Here is a 27,693-nt window from a genome sequence, read left to right as displayed (position 1 = left end):
CTTCGTAGCAGCCGGATCAAGACTCCGTGTGGATTAAACCTTTGGAAAGAAGGAGGGGGAAAAAAAAAAATAAAAGCCCACCCCGAAACCCCCACATCAGGACGACCTGGGCTTTTTAAAAGGGATACAACACTCTGGATGCGCTCGTTCGCCTCTTTTGTGACAGATGCTTAAACCGACGTCCAAACCTTAGGGTTGGTGTTTTGGGGTTTTTTTAATTTTTTTTTTTTTTTTTTTTTTTTTTTTTTTTACCCTTTTTAAATAGACGCCTTTTTGGCTCGCTCTTTTTGTTTTTGCCTGCTGGCTCTGCCCTGCGCCGCATCCCCGCCGCCGCGCCCGCTCCCCGGCGTGGCGGGTTGATGGGCGCCGCGGCCCCGGGGCGGCCGAGGCTCCCCCGCGGCTCGGGCCGCGCTCCGCACCCGCGCACGGCGGCGCGGCGCCGGCAGCCCCCGCCCGCCTACCCCCGCGACGGGCGCCGCAGGCTCTAGACGGGGATTTTTTTGGTTTTTCTTTGCTTTTTTGGGCAAAGCCGGAGCAAGCGGCGGCTCACTCCCTTCCCTTCCCCCCGCCTTTATTTTATCCCTTTTTTATTTTTTCTTTTTTTTCTTCTCGGCTTTGATTTTTTTCTTTTCAATTCGGTTTTTCTGTAAATTTTCTCGCAGCGGGCGGAGGCGCGGCCGGCGCATCCCCCCGCGGGAGGCGGCGGGACCCGCGGCCCCAGCGCGGAGACTGGCGCATGCCACAGCCCGCCTCGGCTCCGCTGCCCCCCGCCGCTGCCCGCCGCCGCCGCCGCATCCCGCCTGCCGGCCCCTTCATGCTCGGCGGACGACATGCCCGTTTTGTAGCCGGGGGCCCCTCCTCTCGTCCCGCATGTTCAGGACCAAACGCTCGGTGCTCGTCCGGCGGCTCTGGCGGAGCCGCGCGCCCGGCGGCGAGGAGGAGGAGGAGGCGGCGGCGGGCGAGCCCGGCGCGGCGGCGGCGGTGGCCGAGCCCCGGGCGCACTTGGGCGGGGGGCGCGGGTGCTGCCCGGGCAAGGCGGGCCGCGGCGGGCGGGCGGCGGGCGCGGAGGCGGAACTGAAGGCGCTGACCCACGCCGTGCTGAAGCGGCTGAAGGAGCGGCAGCTGGAGGGGCTGCTGCACGCCGTGGAGTCCCGCGGCGGGGCGCGGACCCCCTGCCTGCTGCTGCCCGCCAAGGCCGACTCGCGGCTGGGACAGCACTGGTACCCGCTGCCCGTGCTGCTCTGCAAGGTGTTCCGCTGGCCCGACCTCCGCCACTGCTCCGAAGTGAAGCGGCTATGTTGCTGTGAATCCTACGGCAAGGCTCACTCCGAGCTCGTCTGCTGCAACCCGCACCACCTCAGCCGGCTCTGCGAGCTAGGTACGGCGGCGGGGATGGCGGGGGAAGCGGGGGATGCAGAGGCTGGAGGGGTTCGAGGTGTGCAGGGCTTGGAGGGATGCGGGAGTACAGGGGAATGGCGGGCACACAGGGCTGCGGGCGATTCAGGGGTGCAGGGGCTGGAGGGCATGCAAGAGACGGAGGGGATGCAGCGGCGCGGGGGCTGGAGGTGTGTAGGGGATGGACGGGATGCAGGAGTCTGGGGAATGGAGGGGATGGGGTGCCGGGAATGGAGAAGATGCAGGGGTGCCGGGAATGGAGAGGATGCAAGGGTGCAGGGAATGGTAGAGGGTCCAGGGGCTGGAGATGTACAGGGGTTGGAGGGGATGCAGAGGGGGTGCATGTGTGGAGGGGATGCGGGGGTACGTGGCTGCAGCCCCACTCACCTCCCGGGCTACAAAACTTTTTTTCCCTTCTGGAGAAAAAAAAAAAAAAAAAACGCCAAAAAAACAAAACCAAGAGCAAACCAAAACCAACCCACAACAAACAACAAACGCCAGAACACGCACAGAAACTTTCCGTTGCCGTGGTTTCTATATTTCCTTTTGTATTTAGGGGAGGGGGCGACGCCCCCACCTCCGGGACCCCCTCCCCTCCCGGGGGCCCCGGCGCTGCCTCCCCGCCGTCCCCGCGCGGTGCCGGGGGATTAAGGGCCGGGCGGCCCCGGCGCTGCCGCGGCTCCGCCGAGCCAAGGAGGCCCCGATCAGACAGCCCGAGCGGCAGATAGCAGGGAGACTGGCGCCAGACGGCCCCTTTTGTTTATCTGACAGCTAAATATCAAGGCAATCACCGCCTCGCTGCCCTGCCTCCAACCCCCAGAGCTAAGACAAACAGTTTTGCTAAAAGAATGCCACTGTTATCATAAGTTCCTATCTTTTTTCTTTTCTTTTTTTTTTTTTTTCTCATGGCTCTGCCTTTATTTTCTCTGTACTTCTCTAATTCCAGAGTCTCCCCCTCCACCCTACTCCAGATATCCAATGGATTTTCTCAAACCAACTGGTAAGTGGACTTTTTTCAATGCAAGTGTAAGAGATAAAAAAATGGCAAAACAGCCCCTTTATCGGGGAAACAGTCTCCTGCCTTTGTTATGCATTTTGCTTTTGGCTTGCTTGTGTGCTTGTGTGCCTCCTCCTACCCCTGTAAGAATTAACATATAATTTATCTAAGCCACTCTGTGCACAAAACAGGGTTTTAAAACTCTGGCAGTAAACTTCAGAAGGGATTGCAGTGCAGTGCAGGCCTGTGCTGCTTGAGTCAGCCAGGAAAACCATAGGCTCCAGTTGGAAATGGCAGTGCTTCTGCAGCCCTGGCTGAATTTTTAGGGATTTAGGTTGGGATCCAGCACAGCATCTCCCCGATGCCTGGGAATCCCAGTGAACCTTGACAGATGGACTGGTCGGTTAGAAATCTCTCTTAAGTTTTATAGGAGCTTAATCCTACCTCATCAGGTTGGAAAAAAAAAATGGGAGAGGAGTCTGAAAAGTTATTTTTTTAACCTTTTTAAAACTTAAATTTCTTAGCACAACTGTGCATGCCTGTTGCTTGTAATTGAATGTCAGGGTGCCAGGGGAGAAGCCCATTTGAGGCTGGCACCAGCTCTTTTGCGGTTGTCTGCATAAACTCTCGGTTGGCAGTGAGCTCGCCGGGTGTGAGATAAATGAGGCTGGCAGGAGCAGGAGAGGTGGGGAGAGTCGGAAGCGCGGGGAGCTCGGGAGGAGCAGCTCCTGGCTTCCCGAGGATTAGTGGCTCTGGAGCGGGCTGGAGCACGGTGGTCCCTGCCGTCGTGGCAGACAGGGGGGTGCACGGCGCTGCAGGGTGGCAGGGGTGGGTACGTGGATATTCCTGAACATCAGATTGTCTGGCTGGGGCTTTTTGGCCAGCAGAACAGTGTGGAATTACCTCTCCGCAGGGTCTCAGGGCTAAAAGAAACCCCAGCCCTGAGGCTGCTCTGGTGCCGCGCTGGGGTCTCATCCTGCCAGCTGCTCCCTCAGAGGCTGGACTGTCATTTTCCCCCTCTGCAAACTCTTTGGGAACGCTAATGAGTCTTTTCTTGTCTTTGGGAAATAAACAAAGCTGTTTGACAAACAATTGGGTTGCAAAGCATGAACTATCTTGCCTTGGTGTGAAAAAAACAGGAGATAAGGGCTCATGAATGAAAGAGGGATATCGGGAGTAGGTTCAGCATCCAGAGCATGCGCTGGGATGCAGAAGGGTTGTTCTGTAATAGACTCTGAGGGTCTGCTGGGTCATGAAGTTTTGTGGGTTACACATAATTTTGGCTGCATCTCCGCAGTGCTCCCCCAAAAGTTACTTTTTTTTTTTGCCTTTATGGCTTTTCTCTGCACTCATTGATGATCCTGGATGGGGGTGCAAAGGGGGGTTTGGAGCTGGAGGAGAGAAGGGTTAAAGCTTGGTTTTGGTTTCCTGTGAAGATGTTAGGATAAAATCTATTAGCAGGGTTTAAACATCCAATCTGCCTCTGCCAGGATCTCATTTTCAGTTAGCCGAATGATATATTTATTCATTAGCAAGTGTTGACATAAGGTAGCAAAATGTGTGTAAACAGAAAAGCCGCAGAACATGAATGTGCCATTTCGAAAGGAAAAGTTATTCCTATCGGCCAATAGGAAGTGATTAACGCTGCCCATCGGAAACAAAGAAACGACTGGGTTACTCACCAAAAAGTACTCTTTTTTTTCCTTTTTGAAAGAAAAATCCACTTGGCAGCTGAGCTCTGACTAACGGGGCTGTGACAGGCACCAGCGGAGCCTGGAAGTCTGTGGTGGCAGGTGGGTTTTGCAAGCTCAGGGTTTCTCAGCATTTCCTCTGCAAGGGGACTGAGGGTTTCCCGTCCCAGCCTCGGTGCCGTCTCCTGTGGCAGTTCCCCAGCTGCATGTGGAGAACTGTGGGAAGGTGTGAAGATTTTTTACCTGGTGCCCATCAGCCATTATTCTCACCTGGGGCCTTGGATGGGAACAGCCCCTGTGTTTAGGCTCCGATAGTGGAGCTGGGAATGTGAATGCAGCAGGAAACTTCTGGTTTTATATCAAGCATGATAGTGGCGGTAAAAGTTAAGTGTTTAGCACTATGTCTTGTGCTTCAAATTGAGAGACAGATAACAAATCTGGACTGGTGTGGGCTTTGGCAGAGGTTGCCAAATCAGAGAATAAAAAAAAAAATTGTGTTGGAAGGGAGCCTAAAGACCAGCTAGTCCAGCCCTCCTGCAATGAGCAGGAACATCTTCAACTAGACCAGGTCACTCTGAGTCCCATCCAGCCTGACCTTGAATATTTCTGAGGGGGATCTACCATCTCTCTGGGCAACCTGTGTCAGTGCCTCACCACTGCCATCATTAACCTTTTCTCTCTTCAGTCTTGTCTAAATCTCTCTTCTCTTTTTGTTTAAAACCTTTAACCTGTGGGGATTAAATCAGTTTTTCTGGAGGTGATGGAGGCTGAGACAGGCTGCATTGCAGGCTGGAGGAAAGCAGGGATGGACAAGGAGCTGGGAATCTGCTGTAGGCAATGAAATGCCCCATCAGGCTGTGTTGGTAGGATAGATCTGGTATTTGTGTACTTGTCATAGAACAGAAGGATCTGCCCTTGATGGCTGAGTTACCTGAGGGAAGGCTGTGGGTCAGCCTGGCTTGCTCATTCATAGAATCCCAGAATGGTTTGGGTTGGAATGACCTTAAAACTCATCTTGCTCCAACCCCCTGCCTTGGACAGGGACACCTTCCACTACACCAGGCTGCTCCAAGCCACCTCCAGCCTGGTCTTGGATGCCTCCAGGGATGGGGAGGACTTTTATCAAGGAGAAAACTTTCCCTCTTCCTCACAGGGACCTTGGCAGGGATGGATGATGGAGGTGTGTGGGCACTCATCATTTCTGATGTCTCTGCTGGAACTTGCAGCTCTGCTGAAAGTGAGGTGGATAGTAGTGCCCTCAAATAATTCAGTCAGATTTTTGACTAAGCTTTAAGTGGGACAAGGGGCTGCAAGTGACTCTGTTGTGCTCTGGTGTGACTGGACTTGGTGGTGCTGGTGTATGAGGGTGCAGGAAACTCACTGAGATGTCACCGTGGGGCCGAATGCCCTCCTGTGGTGTCACCTTTCAGGGGAGCTGGAGGTTTGGCAGCTCCCAGGAGCTATTTGACACCTTGCAAGGTTGGGCTGGTGGCCACAAGGAATAATTGTGTGTCTCCGCAATGGCTTCATTTTGTGGGAAGGCAGTGTTGGGAGGAGATTGATGTGTGCCAGGCTTGGACAGACGTCTGGTCCTCGACCTCTCTGGTGCTGAAGGTAAAACCAGCCCCAGTGCCCACTACTAAGGACAGCCCCAGCAGCTCTGTGGGCAGTGGGATGAGGGCAGCAATGAATCCAGGGCAGAGACCCTGTGAGGGTTCTGCCTTTGGGCTCATCCTAACTCTCCTGGCTGGTCTGGAGTTGAGCTGCAGCAGCCCTGTGTTTTGGAAAGGGAATTCCAGGGGTGATTCATGGATGAGGGGAGTTGTCTTTTGGGTGATGGGACATGGGAAGGGAGCTGAGGAAGAAGTGTGGTAGCACATCACCCCATTGCTAGGATTATGTACTTGAAGTTTGGTAGGAGCCTGTCCTGCCTGATGTGGTAACAGAGAACCTTGTCACGTATGATCTCTACAGCAGGACAGTAATGTCCTTTATCCGCAGGAACTCCTCAGGGAGCAGTAGCTGCAGGCACAGGGAGCCCAGGGCAGGGCAGAGTGGTCCAGCCTGTGTTCAGAAAGCATCTGTAGCTCAAGCAGCTGAAGCAATCACAGGGGACTGGCTGGGAAATCTCCTGTCTGGACTTGAAAGAGTTAAGAAAAGTAAAAACCCTATTTCTTTAAAGCATAGAGAGCACAGCAAGGCATTTAGGGAGCGTATCATATACAGTATTTCACAAGTAAGTCTATTTCCTGTCTCCCCTATTGTTTTCAGTTTGATTAAGTATATCCTGTTAAACTGTATATTCCTGTTAGGGCTTTTACTTTACTCTGATAAAATGAGGTTATGCAGACAGGAATTTCTTATTCACTGGTATTTCAGGGGTGGGATCTGGCAGAACTGCTTTATCAGTAGGGAGAAAATCATCTTGGCTCTCCTCGTGGTGACCCTTGCTTTGGGATACAGATGTGGGCAAAATGAGGGCACAGAGAGCCCAAATTTGGTGAAACTCTAAGTCCATCAGGACCAGAAGTTTGCATGAACTTCACAGGTCTTCTCAGGCTTGTTCTTCAGCTCAGGGTCCCACATGGTAGTGACCAAAAAGCTGGAGCTGTCCTGTAGGACCAGGAGATCAGTGTTGGCTTCTGACTGTTGTCACCTGGAAGAGCAGGCTTAGGGTAGAGAGGTCCAAACCTTGATCTCCAGGACCTGTGTGCATTGGGAGAAACCTCTAAGGGAGCAGCCAGTCTTACCCTGCCCTTGGGGGGTGCCCAGAGGAGTGGGTCCCATTGCCCAGGAGGTGGCAATAAGGTCTGCCAGCAGCTGGTGGTGACAAACCTTGAGCAGGGCACCACAAACTCAGCCCGTTCACTGCAGAAGGGCAGCAATGAGACGTTTCCCTTTCGGTTCCCATTTTGGTGAGTTACAGGTTTTGACTAAATTGGGTGCATAAAGCCACGATTTGAGCATTTTTGGAAGCTCTCTTGCATCAGAACGGCGACAACCTTGATCTCCTTAGCCGGTGACTTGTCCAGAGAGGTGGCAGCCAGCCTGTAATTTCTGCCAGTCTATAATCAGTGCTGGCTGGTGATGAAGCGCAGCCTTGACTGAGACAACGAGTTAGGGTGGATGCTTCTTGATGAACTACTGTCTCTGCACGGACAATTAGTAATCGCTTCCTGCTAAGCCCTTTGGAATGTGTGTTCTGCTTGGGGCGATGCTGGGAGCCTGCAAAGAACCACCTATATACTGACTTTTTTTTTTTTTTTCCTTCCTCTGCTCCAGCAGATTGTCCAGACTCTGTGCCTTCCTCCACTGAAACAGGGGGAACTAATTTTCTAGCCCCTGGGGGGCTCTCAGGTAAGACATCTTCTGCTGTTCTTGATCTTGGTCGTGGGTCACGTTGTTTGAGGGTCCTGACAAAAGGCGAAGTGATGCTGGGGGGATTTTGGGAATGCACATCACTGGGAAGGGCGTGCTCAGAGCGGGAGTTGGGTTTAATTTCAGTAGCAGCCGTGTACCTGTTGTGCAGAGGATGTGTTGAAATCCCAGTCAAGGTTCTCCATCCCTTGAATCCCGTGAATGTGTCTGTACTTCCTTTGGATTCCAGCCTTATGCTCCATTCATTTTTGGGCTAAGGCAGGAAGAGGCAAAAGGACTGAGGCAGGGGAAGACTAAGCAATGTTGGTTGGCCATTCATTCAGGTGTGTGGATTATGGGCGCAGGTGCAGTTGTACCTTAAAGAAGGATTTGGTGTCAAATCCTTGACTTGGTGGTGGGGCATTTTTTGTCTCTGGGAGGAGAGCCCTGCTCAGGTTTTGCTCCTGGTAAGGTCACCAGCATCCCACATCTGATGCACAAGGCTCGTGGTGCCTGGGGAGGAAAGGTAGCCTGTTTTTTTATACAGTATGTTGCAGAGAGAATTGTTGATGTTTTGTACCCATTCCTGATATATTCAGTGATTTCCATTGCTTTCCTATTTGCCATCTCCTTCAACCTCCAGTTGCTGTTACAGGATGGAGGCTTGTAAGGTACTTTCTCCACCCCATCTGGAGTTTGTGTAGAGACATAGGGCGGTTTGGGTTGGAAAGGACTTTTGAAGGTCATCTAGTCCAACTCCCAACACCATTTCCAAGGTGTGATGTCTCCATCACCTCATCTTCCACCCCAGACTGGCCACCTCAGTGTCTCTACCAGGATTAAAGTGTCTGAAACCATGTACCTGCAGGTACTGGCTGATGTTTAAAGGTGCTTGCCTTTGTGGGGATGTCTCCTTGATTTATGATTTATTCATCACCCTGAAACTGGAATTCAGAATTAGGTCGGCGGCGGCTGCACGCGCGTGCATCTGCCCCTGCCTCTCTCCAGGAATTGCATTTGGTGTGGATGTGATGTCTTTAAGTGAGCCTTGTTTGTTTTTCTTTGGGTGTAATATATACCCTGTCTGTTATTTGAGAGGGGAGCATATTGTTTGTTCAAAGGCCCTAATGAGAATTAATCAAACGAAGGGGGAGAGGGAACAGGAAAACTTGTTGCTGTTTGGGGTTTTTTTCTCTAAAGGCAGAAGGATTTGAGTTTTTAAAATTTTTTTTTCTATTGGAGCCTATAGCTTCAGGGAATTAAAAAAAAAAGGGGCTGTAGAAAGAAAAAAAAGACAAGAAGGAAAACAACACAATAAGGATGTTGTTAGATCTTTTTTTTTTCTTTTTTTTTTTTTTTTTCCTTTTTCCTCCTGAAATACACCCGTTGCAGAGGGGAGGAGAGAGTTCAGTTCCACAGGATACCACATGAAATAAGCAGAGGAAGTACTCGCTTTTAAAAGGGGGCTTTCTGTAAGGTTCAGCCTATTGATAACATCTCGTCTGGCAGCTCTGCTCCCGAAGGGAAGGCAGGAGGTGGGGGCTTGGGCTGCAGGAAATAACATGGCTCGTTCCTGGTGCCTCCCAAAAGGCTACGGGAAGGGGACCCCCTAGCTCCTTAATTGAGCTTCTTCCCCAGATGGAAGCACATTTCCACCTGAAAGTACATTTTTAACTTACTTTATTCTATTGCTACTATTTCATAGGATTTGATTTTTTTTTTTTCTTTTTCTTTTTTTTTTTTGGTCTCCCTTATCAAAGGTTCCCCCCTCCCCAGGCCTGGAAACAGAACCTTTTTACGATCATTAACCGCTCTTTTTTCCTCCCCAAATGTAATTGTAGCCATTTAGTTTAATGAGGAGCTGATAGGAGAGTTGACTCTTGAAGGGATATGGTTAGCTACCCAAGCCCTGAAACAAAGCCGAATGCCTCCACATGAAAGAGCATTTGTTTTGAATTTGCTCTGATTTACTGGCATCTCCCTTCCGCGCGCAGAAGTGCAGTGCTGAAAATTCCCAACTGGAGAGACCCAGTCAAGAAAGGAAAATAAACGCACTTTGGAGCAATCCTCCAAAGCTCACTTTCTCCTCCTTTTTTTTCCTACCCCCTCCTGCATATTTTAGTTAGCAGAAGAGTGTGTTTGAAGAGGGCTTTAATGAGTTATTGGCAGGGTATGTGGCCAGCACTTTGGCTTGGTCTTATCTGTGTTTGGGCAGATAGGGATGGGTGATGCTGGGTGGAGAATCCAGCAATCCCTCCTCCCCTCCAGACCTGTACAGTGTTGGATTTGGTGAAAGGATGGCTTAAGAAAAGAGTTAAAAAAAAGTAATTATTTTGCTAATTTGGAAACTGGAGTGGGTGTGTGAGGAAAAAGACATCACAAGAGGTTGGTGATGGTGCTGGTGGGACCATGCAGCAGTACTGCAGCCTTTGGTCATTAGTGACGTGTGGTGGATGCTGGCATAGCAGCAGGATCAGTAGACCTGCTCTGATGCCTTAAAGAGCAGGACTTGGCAAGGAAGATCAATCTCAGCGCTGAGAATTTGGGAATGAGGCCAGCCTGGGGTTCACGGCCACTCCGGCAGGGGAATGCATGGAGAGAGGATGGTGGCAAGGGGAGCACTGAAGGGGCTCAAAGCGAGTGTCCTTGCAGCTCGCCGTGAGGAGCCTTTGATGAGGAGGAGCCTCAGATCAGCCTCTGCTGGGCTCTGTCTCTTTCTGGGGCTGCAGGCAGTTGTGCTGATGGATACCAGAGGCTCTGGAGGATGTGTGGCAGGGGGAGCAGCGTGGCCGGGGCACGTACGGGGAGTGTTTCCCCCTTGTGATAACTGCTCTGGGCTGCTCTTTCCCTCCCTCCCTCTTCTTTCTGTTCTCCTTCGTGACCCAGGAATGCAATCCTGGGTAGTCCTTCTCACCGTGCTGGTGTCCCCTTCCCATCCCACCTCTGCTCTCTCTTCCCCAGCCATCCCACTCTGGCTGATGTACCCCTCGCTTCCCCCGGGCACTGGCTCTCGCTTCTGTACTCTTGGCTTTATTTATTTTCTTATATCATCTTTATTTTTATCGGTGGTCAGCCTGTGGGTAGGTCAGGACTCCTCGCTCATGGTTGCTCCCACTGACACGGCTGTGCTCAGGTATTACTAGCCAGATCCTTTCTGTCCTCCGTGTGGTTAGAGAGCAAAAATATCCCATTGGGGATAAAAATAATTCCCGTAAATAGGAGACAGAGGGTGGTTTTCCTGTATTTTGAGCTGACTTGTTCTCAGCAGATGTGTTTGGTTGTGACTTCTTTCAAACAAGCAAAGCCATGTCTGGAGTGCCTGAAGGTGGCTGGCCCATGGTTTGGTGGCATCAGGTTGGTGGGAGCCAAATTCCTGTATGACCCATGGAGAAAACCTGATCCAAGGGCAGAAGTGAGCTGGTGGTGTTGGTGCTGGAGCTGCTGGCAAAGCAAAGCTCTCGAGAGCTCAATCCCCCTCTGAGCTTGTGCTCAGAGAGGGAGAGCAAGTTGAGCTTGTGTCCTCACCACATCCACTGCTTTTTTATAGAGGTTGTTCCTAAAATACCAAACCTGAGAGGTTATCCAGATTTTGGCCTAAATCTGCTTTGCACAAACTCTGGAAACACCACAGGCTCTCTAAGAGCCAGTGGATGTTGAGTGATGGTTCTTGGTGGGTGCTGGATCAAGGTTCTGTATGCCTTGAGGCTGGGAAACCAACAAGGCTCATCTGTAGCAGGCACAGACTCAGTTTCTCCCTCCCAACTCCACACCAAAAAGGCAGGGAAAAGACTTCCCCAGGCTGGAAGAGCATTGGCATCGTTCCCTACTCTGGCTCTCTGTGCTGTGGGACCTTGTCTGGTTTAAGGGACCTCTTGGCTGATTGACATTTCATTCCAAAATTGCGGACAGGCCGGGAATGTTTCACTATGCCTCTGATCCCTGCTGGTATCTGCTCGACGGGGAAGAAGCACCTTGTCCAAATCCGGAGATATTTGCCCCCCAAAGCGGCTTCCCGTCGCTCTCCCCTTGCCCATGTAAACAGGATCCTGTGCTGTTTCTCCGCCAGAGCCCTGCCTGTGTTTTCCCGTTCCCCCCACTTCCACCTCCCTCCCCTACGGAGTTTATAACCTCCTGTGAAATGCCTTTATTTACAAATTGGCATCCTATTATAATCTGAAATTGAGACATCTTCCTGTGGAACTAGGATTGTATATTTGTCCCAGGGATAAACAATTGCTTGGGAATTTTTTTTTTTTTTCTTTAAGTCACTTATTTTTGGTTTATTTTTGAGCTTACGTCGTTTTAATATTTTTCAATTTGCTTTGAGCGTCGCAGGGCGTTGCACCCTTTCCTTCCCAGCCTCACTGGGAGACATGACCCCCTGCTCCTTGCTTACCTAAAAACCACAGTCCTGTCCTGGAAAGGACAAGGTTATCAGGGGTTAATGCCAGGATGACAGCACTGGAGCCTCTGGAGCAGAGCAGGCTGCCTGCCAGACTAGGAGCCTCCCGGCTCGCCTCGCACATCATCTGACCGTGGCCGACTGGGAGGAGGGAGCTGGTGCTTGGCACTGACCCCGGGCTCTTGGCTTGGCCACCCGCTCTGGTTCCTTCAAGCCCCATGAGGGCTTTTTTTTTTTTTTTTTTTTTTTTTAAGGGGGTTCTCACCCTGTGGGGACCCCCCTGGGACACAGCCGGGATCCTGCTCCCAGCTCTGGGCATTTGGCCGATTAAAATCCTTCCAAAGCAAATAGAATCCATTTAATAATTACTTTTAAGTGCTCTAGAACCTCTTGAGCCTTTCCTAGATACTCTTGTACAAGGTGTTTTAAGAAAGAAATGATAGCAGAGGTGCTGCCCCCATTAGATAGTTTCAATCCATACCTGTACAGCTTCATTAAAACCATTTTTCCAGACGCCAGCAGATTTTCCCAGCCAAACCATGTCTTTGGAACAGCTGATGACAAAATGCAGAAGACCCCAGGTTCAGCAAGTCCATCAGAGTGGGGATGGTGGTGGGAACAGTGATGGGTGACCATGATGGGGTCACCTGTTTTTTAATCCCACAAGATGGCACTTTTTAGGGAAGAATGAGGCTAGGAAGGCGAATTTTGGAAGTTGAGTGTCAGTTCAAACCGCGCTCCGCTCGCAGTCGCCGTCCCGATGAGCAACTTGATCACTGGGGACATTTAAAACTCCATGGGACAAAAACACTCGTAGAGGAGCAGCCCCGGGCTGGCAGGGATGTGGCTGCATCGTTTCCATCCCCACTGTCTGCCAGTGGGTATCGCTTACACTAAAGGAACCAGTAACGTTAGCCACATGCATTTCCCCGCCATGGGCAAGGGGGGATGCCTGTTTCCAGCCACGGTGCCCAACACCCCTGATGGTTTACAGTGGGGTGCAGCACATTTTAGGGTGCCCAGAGAAAACTGTGTGTAGGGCCCCTGTCCCCAGCCCTCGCTGTGCTCCAGCAGGGTGGCGGGTGGGTGCCAAACCCTCTGCCGTCCCCCGCCGGCGTGAATGACCCACGCCGCAGCCTGGCCGCCTGCCTACTGTCACAAAGGAGCTTCCTTCCCAGTTTATTTTCAGCGCTGGGATATTATTAACCGCTGAGGCACAGTCTCTGTTCTAACCACCCTCGCTTTTTGCCTAAATCGCTTTGTTTTCGCCCGCCGTCGGCGTGCCGGGGCCGCCGGCGTGGCCGCGGTGCCGCCGGGGTACCGGCTGCGTCACGGCTGCTGTTGAGGAACAGAGGGCACGAGGAGCTGATCCTGCACGGGGCTGAGGGCGGGCAAGGGAAGGAGCTCGGCGGCTCACAGGATTTCCGCCTGCTGTCTTTGGATTAGCCCCTGGGTTTTTATTTTTTTTTTTCTTTTTTTTTTTTTCCTTCCTCTATTCTTCAACTTCTTTTAATAAATGCAACATCTTGGGTGTTGCTGTCTGCCTCTTTCTGTACAAGTTATTTTACTTTATTTATCTTTTTTTTTCATTTTTCCTTCCATTTTCTTTTCTCCTTTTCCGTCTTTTTTCTTCTATTTTCCTTCTCCTTTTTCTTCTCCTTTTTCTCCTTCTTTTTCTCCTTCTTTTTCTCCTTCTTCTTTTTCTCCTCCATCTTCACCTTCTTTTTCTCCTTAATTTCCTCCTTCTTCTCTTTCTTCTCCTTTTTCTGCTTTCCTCCTTTACTTTTTTTCTTCTTTTTCTTCTACTTGTTTTCTTTCTTCTTCCTGTTTTCCATCTCCTTGTTTCCCTTCTTATTTTATTTTCCTTCTTAATGCAAGAAAACAGCTTTTATGGGCAGGCATTGCAGGGATTTTCCATCCCCATCCAGGGGAGGGTGGGGACTTGGATCCCCTGTGCACAGACCTGCTGCGACCCTTCGGGGGGTCTTTGCCCATGGGCTCAAGTCATCAGTTCCAAAAAACTTTTTCCAGGGTATTTTGTGCTGCTGGGGATGTGATGTGGCACTCGAGCTCTCATTTCTTTTTTCTTTTCTTTTTTATTTTTGCCCTGTTTTTTTTTTTTCTCTCGCTCCCTTCTTTTGGGTTGCCATTTAAATGCATGATGATAACTTTCACCCTGTTAATTAACAGGAAACATTGGGACAAGACAGGAAATTACATCAGTCTTTTATGAGGAAAGGGCCAAGAAAAAAAAATGCAAGAAAACATAGTTATTAGTGAAAGGAAAGAAAGTGCCAGGGGAGGGAAAAGAAAGAAAAAGAGAAAAAAGGAGGAAAAAACCACCATCTCATAGGCCCTGCTTTTCCAAGGGAGGCTGTTCCAGTACTTGATTTTATTTTTATTATGTTGAAAAATATTTGACTAGCAGGGTCACCTTTGCTTGAGCACGACGGTCCAGCTTCCCGAGGAATTTTTTTTATTTTATTTTCATGCTTTTTCTCAGCTTCCTTCCCCAAACTGTGAGGCCTAGGAAGCTCTTGGCCGGGAGACTAATTTTGGTTTGGCTGCTCAGCCCTTCAAATTGGTCCCCACCCAGTGTCATTATCTTGGTTTTAACTTGCAAGGGGAAAAAAAAAAAACCCAAAAAAAAAAAAAAAAACCCCCAAAAAAACCCCCCCCCCCCCAAAAAAAAAAAAAAAAAAAAAAAAAAACCCAACCCAAAAAAAAAAAAAAAAAACCACCAAAAAAACCCACCCTCTAAGAAAAAAAAAAAACACCACCAAAAAAACCCACCCTCTAAGGGCTGGCTCAGCCCTTCTCTACCCTTTTAACCTCACTACATAAAAAAACCTTCTGGCCTCAGCCTCCCTGGTTGGGTCGTGCTGGCAGTGCTGAAGCACCGAGGTCCTGGTGGTGCTCTGGGTGATGCTCCCTGTGTGTGGTGACCTGTGCCTGGCCCCGTGGTCCTTCCTCTCCCTTCCTCCCTCAGCCACCAAGTGGGATCCCTCTTGGGGTGCTGGGTTTTGGTGAGCCAGCTCTGGGGTGAAGTCCTGGCTCCTGTGTGACTTTTCCCTGAGAAGGTCGAAAGGTAAATTTTGCCATTAAAGCAAAGATTTATCTTGCAGATGGTACATAATAAGTGAGACTGTAAACAGTTGAAATTGAGAAAAATGTATTCAATCTTTATGTATAGGTTGAATATGTATGGAGATAACTTATTCAGTATATTTTATGTATAGTTATGTAAGATAGTCAACATACAATGTATATATTCTATAGATATATAGGTTGAATATATTCAACATATTAATTGTATACTGAATATATTCCATATTTGTATAGAATTCTATGTAATACTTACACAGGTTAAAGAGATTTTTTTCACAGAAGCCAGAACTTCATCAATAAGAGGTGACTTTGTGGCTGTTAGGAAGGTGGTGGAAATTCAGGCATCTGTCACTTTTGCAAGTGGAGAGGTTGCCTGTGGATCCAGTGATTTTGGGTGATGGAAGGCTATGGGTCAAATTTATGGGTGATAAAAATTACCAGGTGTTGCTGCTGAGGAGGAGCCCCCACCATGGTGGGCAATGCAAAATAATACCTGAGGAGCTGAGCGTCTGCACACTGGTGTGCCAGGTGAGGTTTTGAGTAGAAAAACAGGGAAAATGGCAAAATAGTCAAGAAACTAAGCCATGGGATGAGGCTGTCAGTGACCTCGTGGCTGGGCTCTGGCAGCACCTTCCCAGGCAGAGCGGATGGAGTCAATAACTCCATAAAATCATTCTTTGAGCAGGAATCAAGTAACAGGAGTTTTATTTGGAAAAGGAGCTGGGAGCTTGAAGTTACATCACTGCATGTGAACTGATGAATTCATTTTCTTTGGAAGCCAGTCTGAGACTTTTTAGCTCATGATAAGGAACAAACCCATAAATCATAAGCAGAGGCCTGTAGTTTTACTGTTCTTTGTCACAGCCAAGCATGGAAATTGTATCCTGGGTGTCAAGAGCATGAAGCCTTGGCTCACCTGAGACTTGCACTGCAGTTATTTTCTGGAGAAGCTGGTGTGGCGCTGGGCTTGCCAAGCCCCAGATTCCCTGGGCTTTATCCCTGTGTGAGGATGCTCCTGGGTTTCAGTGATGCCCAAATCCCTTGGGTTTCAGCCCCATGGGAGGATGCTGCTGCGTCCCAGTGATGCCCAGTTCCCATGGGCTTTGTCCCTGTGGGAGGATGCTGCTGGGTGCTTGTGACACCCCAAACCCCCAGAGTTTTGTGCTCATGGGAGGATGCTGCTGGCTGTTGGTGACACCCAAACCCCCAGAGTTTTGTGCTCATGGGAGGATGCTGCTGGCTGTTGGTGACACCCCAAACCCCCAGAGTTTTGTGCCCGTGGGAGGATGCTGCTGGGAGTTGGTGATGCCACCCTGGTCACAGCAGGTCCCCTGTCGGGACGTGGCTCTGCTGCTGCCACCACAAGTGGGGTGAGATGAGCCATGAGGAGTTTTGGGGCTTTTTTTTTTAACCTGTGTGCTGCCGACCTGCCCTGTTTTATAGCCCGGGGCAAACCTCTGCTGGCCTCTGTCTGCGAGAAGGGGGTGCCAGCTCCGCCGGAGCGCCGGGAGGGTTAATTACTTAATGAATATAATATTCTCTATAATTGCTGCGCGTTATTAATCCAGAGCAAAGTGAGAGGCGAGGGGAGGGGTGTGTGTGCATGGCCAGGCTTGTGAACTCCTTCCCAACGCCATCCATCCTGTCTGTCCATCCCTTGATTGCCCCCTGCCTGGGCCGGGGTTGGTGCTGTCCGTGTGTCCGTCCGTCCATCCCTGGGCGGTGACCCTGGGATGTATATATTCCATGTACGGCCTGCTCCGCCGCCTGCTCTTAGGAATAGGCGTGATTAGATTATGAAGGCAGACAGAAGTAATGATTAACTTTTTCAGTCTGCCTGCTGTCTCCAGTCTGGCGCTGGGTGTTTTTTTTTCCCCCTAAGTAGGCCCTGGCCCCGCGTCGACAGGGTATTAGGTTGTAAAGAAAGCCAGGAGGAATGAAGGCAAGGGAGGGAGGGGAAAGGGGAGGGAGGGAGCCTTTTCCATCGGATCCGGGACTGGAATTTATTGGCAGGAATGCAGTAAATGCTCCAAATGCCAGCCCAGCTAAACAGTTTTCATAATTGTTACGGAGCGGGGCACGACGAACGTGAAAAGGACTTTTGTTCCTACTCTGCTTTTTCCATGGGTTTACATCCCTGTGAGGGATGCTGCTCTGGGAAAAGTTGCTGGGAGAAGTGGGCTTTTTTATTTTTTTTGGTGTGGGGAGAAACATATATTTACGTCTGTTTTCAGTCTTTAGGGGAGAATTCTGGGTCAGTGTGCTGCAGGGAGAGGGTTGGTTTTTTTTCAGGATTGGAATAAGAACAGCAGTGATGCTGTGTTGTGTATGTGTGTGTGTGTGTAATGCAGTTAGGGGGAGGAAAAAATCCTAACATGCATCTGTGTGTTAGGTATCCATTTGGAAACCCTAGACTTCTCTACTTCAGTTTTTATTAAGGTCCTAACAAGGTTTTTAATGTGTAACCCACTGGCTACGTGTTGTCCCTGGAGAGCTGTGGCTTTCCTGGGGGCTGCATCCCTGCCCTGCTCAGGGCATCCCTGGGTGCTGGATGACCTTTTCTGCCTTGCAACAGTGAAGCTTTTTTTTAATTGCTAGGCATTTTTTAAGGTCATCCTTTAAACCCCACTGGGTGGCTGCATTGAGGGGGGATGTTACCCCATGGCTGGCACAGCCCAGTGGCCTCTGGTGGCCTCAGCACCTGTGGTGTGACTTATCCCAGGAGGGTGATGGGCAGGGTGCTGCCACAGGAGCCTCCAGCACAGCCCAAGCCGGGAGAGAGATTCTTGGCAAGCTCATCCTCGGGTCTGATTTGCATTGCAGTAAGTCAGGAGCCCTTTGTGTGCTGGTTTCTCTTTCTCAGAAGGTTTCTGGTTGAGATCTGGGTTGGGTTTGGGTGGGGAAGAGGTGTGTCCTGGTGGCTGAGGCTGAAGCATGGAGGTGGCTGCTCCTCTCTGGGAGCTGGGGCTGGTACCAGCCCTGAGTCACCTGGAGCTCCCAGGGCAGCATCTCACGTTGGGCTGTGTTTTCCAGACAGGTCACTTGGCTGGTTTGTTACAAAAGTCAGATTATTTCGGGTTGCCTCAAGGAAGGGGAGAAGGCTGGAGAGTGCACAGGGCAGTGGAGCACCTGCACCACCTCCTGAGCCAGCAAGCCCCCACCAGCACAGAACAGCAACACTTGCAGCAAAAACAGCATTTCTAGGGGGTTTCCACATGGATCTGCATGCCCCTGTGACTCTTTGGATGGCCTGGGAGTCTTAAAAACCCCATGGATTTTGTTGGCAGGGCCGCTCTGGAAGGGTCTCACCTCTTGCAGCATCCCTTTGTCCCACCCAACTGTCGAGTTGGAGCTTGGGGAAGGGATTCCCGTCCTACTGCTTTTTTGAAACAAGGGAAAAGTTTTCCCACACCTTTGAGGGGTGCAGAAGGAGAGGCAGATAAAGAAGGTTCTTTAAATTAAAACTTCAAAAATAATCAGGCTGACTGTATACTAAACAACAGCAAAGAGGCCCATTTACTGTAAATATTATGAATGGATTTGGCTGGCTTCTTCATCCCCACCCTTCCTCTAAGGCTTTTCTCTGAGCTGAGTCGAAATTCGGCCTTCAGACAGCACAGCACTCTATAATTTGCATGGCTGATGAGGCCTGAAGCCTGGTACGGAGGAAACTGGAGTCAGCTGGCTCCTCTAACCACTGGAGACAGGCAGACAGGCATTTTTGGTGTGTGCCTGCATATTTCCACCCCCCCGCCCCACCACCTTGTAGCTCCAGCCTTGGTTGGCTTTTAAGGAGAATGGTCACAAGAAAAGGGTTCTTCTCTCCTAGAGTCGTTTTTAGCCGTGGTAATTGATTAATCACCGTAATTAGACAGTAGCAGTGACTAATAGGATGTTTATGAATCAAATTTCTGGTTTGGTGGACTCCATGAACTCGGCAGTTTCACTCAGGTTCTTTCTCTGCTGTCCTATGAATGCAGGGGACATGCATCACCCCATTTTTAAAATACATATTTAATATATTTTTTAATATTTTTGGACATTACTCCTGGTCCAGCCTTGCCATCTGCCATAGTGGTGTTTGCTCTTGAGCCTCTGTTGGTCTGTAACAACATGCTTGCAGGGCTTCTCTCTTTCTTTCCTTCTTTCTTTTCTTCTTTCCTTCTTTATTTCCTTCTTTCCTTCTTTATTTCTTTATTTCCTTCTTTCTCACTTTTATGTTCTTGCTGAATTAACCCTTGAAAAGGTCAGGGCTGGGTTCCAGGATGGGGTGGGCTGACTCAGGGCACCAGCAAGCTGGGGTGGGAGCCTGAGGGGATGTCAGGGGTGAATCATCTCTACCCACCATCTCACCTGACCTCATTTTTTTCCTGATTTCACAAGGGGGGTTCCCAGCTGTGGGGAAGGTGATGGCAGTTTTTGGTTGGGTCACCTGGGGACTGAGCAAAGCCCTCCCAAACTTTCAGGTCACAGTTAACAGAAACCTGAACCAAAGACCAAGAAAAATGGGGAAATATGAGACTCCTTCCCCTGATGGCTCCTGCCATATTTTATCCTGCTTGACCTCATCAGACTCAATCTTAGTAAACATCAGCAAATTGAAATCTTGCGGTGAAACTTAACATTTATTTTCGTGCAAGGTTGACTGATTTTGCAAGGAACAAGGAGCCATTTGAATGATTGATTGGACAACTTGCTAATAAATTAAAAAAGTAATCTTAAGGCTCTTTAGCCTGCATGACTACCATATATGCTGAGCAATAAGAGCCGTCTAATTACAGAGACACAAATTTATGGTCTGGCCTGTCAATCCATGGATTAAGGACTGCATAAGTACCTACTGACACGATGGGCTGTAATGGCTCCTGAAGAGATGTTATGGTCTATCATGTCAATAATCTGCAGATTAAAGGCTCCCTAAGTAGGTGTTGATGTGATGGACTGTCTCAGCTCTTGGGGCTCTTCTGCTGGGGAGGTGGAGGGACCCCACGGGCCCCCCAGGGCAGTGCCATCCCTGCAGAAGGTGAGGGTTTTATTTCTTCTGCAAGAAACAGGTGCTAAGCACAGGACCATGCTTGAAATTAGGCTTTCAGGAACCGTCCCAGCCATCAAAAGCAGGGGCTGCTGGTGGAGGTGAAGCTGTCTAGCCCTCCTGTGCTGGGAGGTACAAAAGGTTTGGGGCAAACACTGCTATGGGTGGAGTCTCCATGCTGCCCACAAACTTTGTTAAAGGCACAAAGCACCTTTTCTGCAGCAGGTTGTATCCTTTAATGTGGATTTATCCTTTAATTTGGACTTTTTTTTTCCTTTGCTTTTGCTGAATGTACCTGGAAATCTGGCTTTTAGGTATTCTTTGTTTTGTTCGTTTGTTTGTTTATCTATTTGGCTGGTTTGGGGTTTTTTTTGTATTGTTCTGTTTTTCCACCATGTAAGTCACTTGAGAGACTAGAAAGGAAGTGGGATTACCTTTTTGGGTGCCCATTTTTCTTTGTTTTGATGAGCACACTGTGCTCTGTGTTCACCTCATCTTGATGTAATGCCTTTCACTTCTCAAGTAGGGGGTCAGGGGGTTGTTTTTCCTGAGATCCTACAAAATCAGCACTTGCCAGTAACAGGAGGGGCAAAACTGCAACTGGAGAAGTCCTGAGGACCCTCCAGAAGAGCATTTAGAACTCCTTGGAACCCTCTGGGTTTTGTGTCTCCATCTCTTGCACGTCCAAGAGTAGGAGAAGATGAGGGTCATGCACTGTCCTGGACACACAAATGCCACTTAAGGTCAGCCAGGGGAGATTATCGGGCGCGAGACATGCTGAGCTTGGTCTCAGCCAGGCCCCAGCCAGACACGTTGTGCTGACACCAGTCCAGACAATTTTTTTTTTTTTTTTAAGCACAAATGCCCTCCGTGTGTGCTGGTGGATAAAGGAGGAAGGGCTGTGTGTGTTCATCTGCTGCTTGGCAGTGCCCACAGTGCTTATTTTCCAGCAGAAAGCTGTCTCCTGGAAGGCCAGGCAGGGCTCTCTCCAGGTCTTGGAGTCTCCCAGCTGGAACAAGAAAGTCTTTAAGGTCCCTTGGAACCAAAACCCTTTTTGAAAGTGAGGGGACTTTTGTTAGCAGTTCAGGGTAAATGCTACCGTGGTGAATATTGTGCCAGGATTGGTGCTTGATGGGAAATCCAGACCCAAGAATAAGGGAGAGGAGGGGTGAGATGGTGAGAACTTTAGGAAGAGCATGAGAAGATGCTCAGGACCAAAACTGCTTTTTGGAAAAATAAGTGTATATGTACATATATTATAAAAAGCGTACATAGTTCTGAATACTTCTATATTTGGATAGTTTGATTTGCCTCTAAACCTGATGTCCTTGATGAAAGATCCAATTACAGGCATTTAAAATCCTCATCAGTAAGGCCATTTTATTCCTATTTTCGGCTTTGAGACACTGGTGATAATTTTGACAGCCCTTGATGTGGTCAGCTGGGAGCAATCCTGGTGGGTCAGATAACCCAGTGTGTGCTAAACCTGCTCTTTTCTTTCAAGGTTGGTTGGCTACAGGAATACCTTTAGCTAAAAAAACCAGAACAAAACTCAAAGATCCCCAGCCTAGCTCCCCTTTACATTCATGAACCTGGCATTGGGACAAGGCTGAGATCTGAAGGACAGCACAGATCTAAAACAGGCCCAGGACAGGAGCTGCATTGTTTTAGTTTATTATTATTGTTTTTTTAAATTCAATTTTTCTAAAATGCTTTGGTTCTTTGTGTATTAAAAATAGAGAACTTTTTCCTCCCAGACTCCTAATAAAACTGCTGGAGCTTGGAAAGAAAAAGTATGGATGACATGCTTTCATCAAATTAAAACTCACCATGTGATGGAGAGAAAATCCACACCAGAAATTTCCTGCCACTTCCAAGCAAGGAGAGATGTGACTCCTTCTGCCATAGCTTGGAAGAACCAAGTGTGGAACTTGATAAATTTGTGTGTTTCTGTGGTGTGAATGTCCCATACCCACAGTTGCTTCTGCAGCTGTCAGTTTTTTGTGGGGTTACTGCTTTGGTATCCCATCCTGCTGGATTTCTGCATGGATTTGGAAGCATTTTCAGCAGGAGCAGGATCATGCCCTGAGCCCCCAGACAGCATTTCTCCCCATTGTGGAGAAATCCTGACTGTGGGCTTTTCTTGAGAAAGCTCAGGCAGGACTTGGTGGTTTTGGAGGTCAGGGCAAGTGGTGGGGAACCTCATAGCCTCTTGTGCTGGTTGGTGAGTTGGGACTTAGCTGGAATGATGCTTTTATGGAGGACAATGGATGCACTGGCAAAACTGGGGCAGCCCCTCAGGAAAATCCAGGAAGGTGTAAAAAATATGGGGGAAAAAGAAGAGCTTTCCAGTGGGGATGGGATTTGGTGTAACACGGTTGTGCTGGGCATCACTGGTGATGAACCACCTGCACGAAAATGACAAAAGGTGTTTCCCCAGGGGATTTGGAGTATTGCCTTGATTTCTTCCCTCTGTGAGGGGCTATGTGAAGGGCTGTTCTCTGTAGACCTGACTACGAGTGATCCATACAACTAATTCCCCAAATTCCTCAGGGCAGACTCACTTTATTTTCAGTTGTTTCTATACTATTATTTTTTCACAATGAGCTTGCACAACGCGCTGGGGGGAGCCTGCTGGAGCCTCAAGGCAGGCTGCAATGAAAACCATGGAAAATCCTAATAACCCAGTGATAGCAGCAAATGGAGGGATCCTTAATAGCGAAATAATAGTGCAGATGTTTATAGCATTAAACATTATCATTGTTTGCTGGGACATGGGAACGCTCCCAGTTTGCTGGGAGTTTTCCAGGCATTTAGAAAGGGATGTGTTTGCACCAAGGAGCTCGTAAAAACGATGCTTTTAACTCAAAACAGGCATCCCAAAGGGTTTGCAGCCATCTATGGGCTGTCACACGCACACCAGGATGTGCTGAGGAGGATGTGGCTGTGGGTTTTCCTGGGATCTGAGTTTTTGTGTGGCTGCAGCAGGCAGAGTTGGATGGTGGGTGCCTGCAATGACCCCAGGTTGCACGGGGTGAACCCAGCAGGGTGTTTTTGAGCATAATACTTCTGTTTGCTTCATTTGCACAGATCCGTGATTATTGCCACCAAAAAAAGCCTTTTTGGGGGAAAAAAAAGAAGTCCGTCACTGTAGGAAGCGTCTCTTGAGTCACTTTTTCCTTGTCTCCTGCCACCTCCTCTCCTGCCGGAGTGGTGCCACTGGCTTTTCCCACCCCTTTTCCTGGCGGATGCCAGAACAAGGGGGGCGGGTGGGAGCAAGGGGGCTCCTCTGGGGTCCCAACAACTGCAAAAAGCAGCTTTGGTGGTGGCTGGCAGGGAGGCCTGAGCCTGTTTATCCCAGCTGAGCCCTTATACTCTCATGGATTTTTGACTAGACATGCAGTCAACAGCTGAAGCCCACAAACGGAAGAGGCTCTGGCATATTTATACTGTGTGCTGGCATCAGCTCCTTAAAAAAAACTCAAACATCCCGGATTACCTAAGATTCGTCCTTGAGGTCTGGTCACCCCATGTCATTCAGAAACCTAGTGGGATTCATTCATGAACTTCCAGCCCTCCATAAAGGTCTGTTCATTCATCGCCAAGGCAATTTTCTATTTTTTTTTTTTATTATTATTGGTAGGTTTGTGTTTTTTTCTTTTCCCTAAATGCTCTAGCAATTAAATAGCTCTCTGTAAGCAGTAGTGAACTAGCTGTTACATGGTCTTCACTAATACAAGCACAAACACCAGGTGAAAAAGTCCTTTTTTCCCCACCCCTGCCACCTCCTGAAAGGGATGGTTTTATATTCGCATCAATAAAAACCTGTAGGAATTTCAGCAGGGGTCCAGTGGCTCCAAAATCCCCCCAGCTGCTGTAAAACAAAACCCAAAAGGCTCTGAACATCACTGGCAGGCTGACAGTGAGGAGGGAGGTAGTGGGTGGTCAGCAGAGATCCCCCTTTGGATTGAGGAGCATCCTTCCCCTGGATCCAGAAGCAGCCCTCCCAGATTCTTCTCTCTCCCAGGCAGGTGGTGGAAACTCCATCCTGGAGGTGTTTCTTGCCCCTCTGGATGCACTTTTTCATGGATTGCACCCCATCTGTGTTAGCGGGGAGGAAGTAACCCAAACTGCCCTCCTCAGCCCCAGGTTTCAGCAGGACATAAAATTACCCACAGCAAAGTCTTGTGAGGCACCAAAAAAGGGAGTGGAAGGACAAACTGGGTGCATCTCAACGGATGCTGTCCCAAGGACTACCCCAGCATGGCCAGAACGCCTGTCCCTGGTTTAACCTGGGAATGAGGGTCCCTATTTTGAGACATCCATAGCCAGGCCCATTTTTAGTAGCTGCCTCCAGCAACTGGAGAAATATTTTCCTCGCTGGCATAGAAATGAGGAAATTAAAAGTGTGTGGCTGGGCTTTTTTTTTTTTTTTTTTTGTCTCTCCTCTCTTAAAAGCACAGTGCAGGGCTTGAACGAGATGGGAAGAAAACTGGGAAAATGGGTTTATTAATAGCAAAAAATAGAGCGAGCAGGCAGCCAGCATGTTGCCCTGGGGAGGGGTGGGTGGGGGGCCTGCAGGAAGAGCTTTTGGTTGCTGGGTCACCCACCATCCCAGCTCCAGTAGTTTCTCTCATAGTTCAGGGGATTATTTTGGTAGTGCTCACTAGCTTGCATTCCCAGCTTGATTTTTTTTTTTTTTCAAATACTATTATAGAGATGAATAGTTCCCAGGTCTTAACATGCCTACCGAGGCTGGAAGGAATTACCCGCCGAGCAGCGCCAGGCTGCTCGGGATCCTCCATCAGGAAAAGGGGCTTTCTCACATTTCTTCCCTCCCCCTGCCTTGCTTTTTCCTCCTACATCATTGCCATGCTGCATGGGGTAATTATGGGCAAGGGAGTTGAGAGAAGGGCTGCACCAATGAACTTCTACTTTTTTTTTTACAAGTTTTTAGGCCATTTTCATTAAGCTGTGTGAGGTTTTTTGGTTCTCTCTGTGTCTTTTGGTGCTTCCCATCGGTTAGGGTGGTGTCTCATACTGTCCATCACCCAGACCCTGCAGGCAGGGAAAAGCCCCACACACCAGAGCAGTCAAGTTCTCATCCCCTCTGGTCCCATGGGGTGGCTCTCAGTCTGGTTTTCCTAGCAGCACCTCATTGTTTTCAGTGGCTGTGCACAGTACATTGTCATTTATGGAAATAAATCATTCAGTAGGTGAGAATCAGGGTGTTCAGATGTTTGGTGGCACAAGCATCTCACCTCTCCTGTTGGCACTGTAGATGGTCCTGGTGTTGGTTTGGGTGAGGGTGGCTGTGTCATTGTCACTGACTGTGCCATTCAGCACTGACTGTAAATCCAGCCAGAGCTAGGCACTGGAATGACAGAGGAGTGCCTCAAACCTGAAAATGTTTTTTTTTGGAAATAGTGGATGGACGTTGATGTATGCGTGGAGAGGATCATGAAGACGTGGGCAGGCAAGGTGCTGCCGGTTCTGCGTCGCTTTTGGTTCGTGTTGATTCCCTTGGTGCTAAATCTCTCCTTTTTCTTTTCCCCCTGTTGTTCTGCAGATTCTCAAGTTCTTCAGGAGCCAGGGGATAGGTCACACTGGTGTGTGGTGGCATACTGGGAAGAGAAGACACGCGTGGGTCGGCTGTACTCTGTCCAAGAGCCCTCCCTGGATATCTTCTATGATCTACCTCAGGGGAATGGTTTCTGCCTCGGACAGCTCAACTCAGACAACAAAAGCCAGCTGGTGCAGAAGGTGCGCAGCAAGATCGGCTACGGCATCCAGCTCACCAAGGAAGTGGACGGCGTGTGGGTGTACAACCGCAGCAGTTACCCCATCTTCATCAAGTCGGCCACACTGGACAACCCCGACTCCAGGACGTTGCTGGTTCACAAAGTGTTCCCAGGGTTTTCCATCAAGGCTTTTGACTACGAGAAGGCGTACACCTTGCAGAGACCCAACGACCACGAGTTCACGCAGCAGCCATGGACGGGATTTACCGTGCAGATCAGCTTTGTGAAAGGCTGGGGCCAGTGCTACACGAGACAGTTCATCAGCAGTTGCCCCTGCTGGTTGGAGGTTATTTTCAACAACCGATGACTCGAGACAGAGTGAACTCATGACATCTATACTACTTTGCTGCTATTACTTCCTTCTGAGTGCTTGCTTTTCATGCAGACTTTTTTGTTGTTGTTGTTTTTTTTTTTTTGGTTTAGTTTTGTTTTGTTCACCCTTCCTCGTTTTGAGAAATAGCTTATGAAAGATTGTTGTTGTTGTTGTTGTTGTTGTTTGTTTTTTTTTGTTGTTTTTGCCTTTGGGGTATTTTGATAAATATATCTATTTTTTAAAAGTGTGAATGACCAATAACTCTCAGAAGGGCGAGAGAAGGGTGCAGTGGGGATAGATCACACGAGATAATTACTTCACGCCTCTCAAAAAGGATTATCCAATGGGGATCGATGGATTTGAAAGCCACTAGCTCTATGTTACACCTCCTTCCCTTGGACAACACAAGGAGATGACTGTATTTTTGTACGCACCACCTTCCCAGTGACGGTGACACCGAGACCCCTTCCCAGCAGTGCTGACCCCGCGTTGCCGCCGAAGGATGGTGCAAAACCTTCCCAGACAGGTCTTTTACCGACCTTTCGTGTTTCTCTTGTTGCTGGGTTCGTGTCTTGTCACTGTGTTGATTGTTCCACTGCTTTTTCTATGTTTGTTATGATCGTGGATTGATGTAAGAGGAAAAAAAACAACAGTGGAGGGACTCCGCGGGCATGGCCCGTGCTTGATCATTTGAGCTGAGATGCAAAGTGACAGAATTCTAAACCTAAAAAACAAAAAAGAAAAAATTAAAACTAAAGAAAAACAAGTGGGGAAAACAAGAGAAAAAGTGTTCACAACAGTCGGTGTGTCCATAACCTGCTTAGGTCAGGTTATCCAGGTACCATCTTATCTGGAATTGCAGTTGTGCTTTCATTTCTTCTTGAATTCATACACGAGTATGATACTTTTACACTGTTCTTAGCTCAATGAGCATGTTTAGACCTTAACATAAGCTATTTTTCTAAATATAAAGGTTTAATTGAACAAGAGAGCATTCTTCTTGGAACTTTAGCATTGTAGTGCTTTGGAAAAACACCCACACAAAAGAAAGGACTCCTTAAAAAAACCTGAGATTTATTAAAGAAAAAAATGTATTTTATGTTATATATAAATATATTATTACTTGTAAATATAAAGACGTTTTATAAGCATCATTATTTATGTATTGTGCAATGTGTATAAACGAGAAAAAAGTAAGAAAGATGCACTTTGCTTTAATATAAATGCAGATAACAAATGCCAAATTTAAAAAAAAAAAAAAAAAAAAGAGAACACAAGATTGGTGTTTTTTCTATGGGTGTTATCATCCAGCTGAATGTTTCTTTTTCTAAAGGAGTCTATGTTCCATTAAAAAATAAAAATGTACACTTGATCCCAAACTGTGCCAAGTGGCTTTTTTTGGTGGTGTGGGTCATGGAGACTGGAGAGGTGCTGCTCTGAGTGGGTGCTGCGTGGGGTCAGTGGTGGGAGCACCCCCAGCTGGGGTGGGTAACACCTGGCTGGGATCATCCTGAGCCTTGGGCTCCCCTGGCCTGGTTCGGTGCCCACGGCTTTTGGCTGCCCGGTTTGGATGCACTCCGTCAGCCCGAGGCTGGAG

General features: G+C 48.8%; 1 protein-coding gene across 2 annotated transcripts; it reads left to right on the top strand.

Moving 5' to 3' along the window:
- The first annotated feature begins 259 nt into the window (after nt 1–259).
- Nucleotides 260–27,475, top strand: SMAD7 (SMAD family member 7). 2 transcript variants are annotated; one of them, XM_041423593.1, is made up of 4 exons: nt 260–1,378; nt 2,342–2,395; nt 7,369–7,440; nt 25,552–27,475. In XM_041423593.1, exons 1-4 carry the CDS (start codon nt 871–873, stop codon nt 26,088–26,090), a joined length of 1,173 nt encoding a protein of 390 aa, XP_041279527.1. In that variant the 5' UTR covers nt 260–870; the 3' UTR covers nt 26,091–27,475. The 2 variants fall into 2 exon arrangements, with proteins under 2 accessions (XP_041279527.1, XP_041279526.1); XM_041423592.1 differs by having other exon boundaries at nt 7,366–7,440.
- The last annotated feature ends 218 nt before the right edge of the window (nt 27,476–27,693 follow it).

The sequence above is a fragment of the Onychostruthus taczanowskii genome, unplaced genomic scaffold, assembly GCF_017590055.1.
Source record: "Onychostruthus taczanowskii isolate IOZ18803 unplaced genomic scaffold, ASM1759005v1 scaffold79, whole genome shotgun sequence".
NCBI classification, from domain to species: domain Eukaryota; kingdom Metazoa; phylum Chordata; class Aves; order Passeriformes; family Passeridae; genus Onychostruthus; species Onychostruthus taczanowskii.
This window is presented reverse-complemented; position numbering and strand designations above follow the sequence as displayed.